This window comes from Seriola lalandi, unplaced genomic scaffold (assembly GCF_002814215.2).
Source record: "Seriola lalandi dorsalis isolate HSWRI2012SDOR001 ecotype SW California unplaced genomic scaffold, Sedor1 jcf7180001963459, whole genome shotgun sequence".
In the NCBI taxonomy this organism is placed as follows: Eukaryota; Metazoa; Chordata; class Actinopteri; order Carangiformes; family Carangidae; genus Seriola; species Seriola lalandi.
This window is the reverse complement of record NW_019434127.1, coordinates 1-2913: the sequence shown is the minus strand read 5'-3', so window position 1 is coordinate 2913 and position 2913 is coordinate 1. Positions and strand designations below refer to the sequence as shown.

Below are 2913 nucleotides of genomic sequence, written 5' to 3'. Positions count from 1 at the left end.
AAAACTGAAGTTTGTAGTGCAGACAGTTTTTTTGTGATGCTCTCTTGACGTTCATGGAATAGTTAGCTCATCTTTGTCTGAGAAGTAATGTAGTGCCATAAATTTGTGTGTGTCGTTCTTACCATTTCCCTCTTTTTATATCCTAGTGTGTGGCAGATTAGCCTTCATGCTGGCTGATCGTGAATGGACTTACTCAGGATGAATTGTGAACTTCTCGCAACTTGCAGTGCTCTTGGCTATCTGGAGGGAGACACCTATCACAAGGAAATAGACTGTTTGGGTGAGTGTTTTTGAAGTGGTAAAAATGTTTAGATATAATGAATAAGTTATTTATGTTGTTTATTTATGCATTTGTATCTTTTAACTGTGTCCTGTCTCTACATTGCAGAGAGTGTGAAAGACTTGATCAGGTATTTACGCCATGAAGATGACACCCGTGATGTCCGTCAGCAGCTGGGTGCAGGCCAGATTGTACAGAATGACCTTCTACCTATTATCATTCAACATGGACAAGATAAAGGCTTATTTGATGCCTGCATCAGGTAAAAACCCTCATAATACAGTCGTATTGGCTGCATTATTGATACACCAATGCTAGTTTTGCGATAAATTATTGTTACACTGGCACAAAATATTGTTTTAGTATATATGTTGTCATTAGATTTACATAGAAATTTGCCATTTTTCTTTTTCATTTTTGTTATGAAGCTGTACAAGTTGGTAAATGACAAAAATGTTGCTCGTATGACGCTGATATCTGCTTTTTCTCAGGCTCATGGTCAATCTCACCCAGCCTGCCATGCTCTGCTTTGGTAAGGTCCCTGATGACCCAGTGTTTAGACATCACTTTTTGCAAGTGACATCTCATTTACAAGCCTATAAAGAGGTATTGTCTCCTTTAATTGTAAAACCACAATTCATTTTACATGTTTTAATGTATGATAATGTTGGTACAGTGAACATTGTGGAGTTGGATTGTTTTTAGCATGAAAATGTTTTGAAATGAAATGATTATTTATCTGTGTGTCTTTTTATTTCTAGGCATTTGCCAGCGAAAGTGTGTTTGGCATTTTAAGTGAGACATTGTATAACCTTCTGCAACTGGTGAGTGTTTTACTGATAAACATCTTTGCCTCCATCCTTACCTGTTTGTTAGATGATATCAGTAAAATGGTTTCTGTTCCTACCTATCTCTACCCACTTGCCTTCATCTCTTTCAGGACTGGGAGCAGAGACAGGAGGAAGATAACCTGCTAATAGAGAGGATCCTTCTGCTGGTCAGGAATGTACTTCATGTACCTGCAGACCCCTGTGAAGAGAAGGTCTGACTTTGACATGAATGCCAATGTAAAATTTATTGTCAGAAAGACAAGCCCTTTCATTTATCTTTCATCTGAGATAGATGTTATTCCAATCTCTGTCTCTCCCTCTTTCTGTAGAAAGTGGATGATGATGCCAGCATCCATGACAGGCTGCTGTGGGCCATTCACATGAGCGGTTTTGATGACCTGGTCAAGTTCCTGGCGTCGGCCCAGAGTGAGCAGCAGTGGAGTATGCACGTGTTGGAAATTATCTCCCTCATGTTCAGAGATCAGGTTAGACTGAATAATGTATCAGAGGCACACACTGAGATTGTCAGCTGTTTTCTGTGTTTGACCTCTTCTTCTTTTCCCTACAGACGCCAGAGGCTTTGGTGAGCGCTGGTCAGGCTCGTTCAGCAGAGGAGAAGCAGAGAGACTCTCAGGAGCTGGAGGCACTGAGGCAGAGGGAGCAGGCAGCGAAACGTTCTCGCACATTACAAAGAGGAACCAGGTGACTATACAAGCTGATGTTCTCCAGTGTCAAGGTTACAAGATGGCACAGTGGATGTAAAAGATTGTTGTTCACCACCGCTTTAAATGCTCAATTATACTGCAAACCAGGGATAAGAGGTATGCCTACATGACCCAATCAGTCAGTGGGAAGGGAAGCTCTTACAGCACTCAAACCCAAATGACACCTTAGATCAGTAACATGAGTAATCCGCTGCATTTACTTGCACTCTTTTTTTGATATAGAACTCTTCCATGTTAGTTACAGAAATCTTATGTTTGTAATCCTTCTTTTACAGAAAGGCAGGTGAAATACTCCTCAGTCATTATAAAACTTGTTAGAAGTACATGAGTGTGACAAATACCAGTAGACAGAAAAAAATATATGTGTATATTCTATTCTGTTTCACAGTTGATGTTTTTCTTTCAGGCACTCTCGCTTCGGAGGGTCGTATGTAGTCCAAGGTCTCAAGTCAATCGGAGACAAAGATGTGATCTATCACAGAAATCTTCATAATGTAAGTAGTGCAACTCCAGTCATCTGTAATATGAACTTGATCTAACTTGATCTGATCATATGACCTTAAAAAAAAAAAATTTTAATGCAAGTGTCACATTTTTTTTTCTAGTTCAAAAATTACACTCATGACACAGGCAAAACAGTGAGACGTGTTCCCAAGAGGAACCGACAGGCCAAGGAATGTAAGGACAAACGCCGTTCAGCCTTAAATGTGCGACTCTTCCTGCGAGAGTTTTGTTTGGACTTCTTGGAGAACTGCTACAATCATCTCATGTACCTGGTCAAGGTAAGTCACTGTAACGTGGATTACTTATTGTATAGTAAATACTTTTTGTAGCAAATGGCACACAGCAATAACATGCTACTCGCACACAAAAGCCTTGTTGGAGTTCTCACATGATTTTAACTGTATACATGTTTGCCTGCAAGTCTTGGATAGATCTATTTCTAAATCTGTCTCTGATATTGTATCTGCTTTTTTTTTTTTTTTTTTTTTTTTTTTTTTTTTTTTTTTTTTTTTTTTTTTTTTTTTTTTTTTTTTTTTTTTTTTTTTTTTTTTTTTTTTTTTTTTTTTTTTTTTTT

The 2913-nt window shown here is 38.3% G+C and overlaps 1 protein-coding gene across 1 annotated transcript; it reads left to right on the top strand.

Annotated features, from left to right (window-relative positions):
- Window positions 1–31: 31 nt before the first annotated feature.
- LOC111647723 (protein timeless homolog) lies at window positions 32–2627 on the top strand (the record flags this gene model as incomplete). The annotated part of the gene is made up of 9 exons (XM_023397407.1): window positions 32–280; window positions 389–542; window positions 772–886; window positions 1042–1104; window positions 1221–1322; window positions 1440–1595; window positions 1679–1812; window positions 2242–2329; window positions 2441–2627. Coding segments are annotated over exons 1-9 (1096 nt in total), but the record flags the coding sequence as incomplete, so codon positions are not given.
- Window positions 2628–2913: the final 286 nt, after the last annotated feature.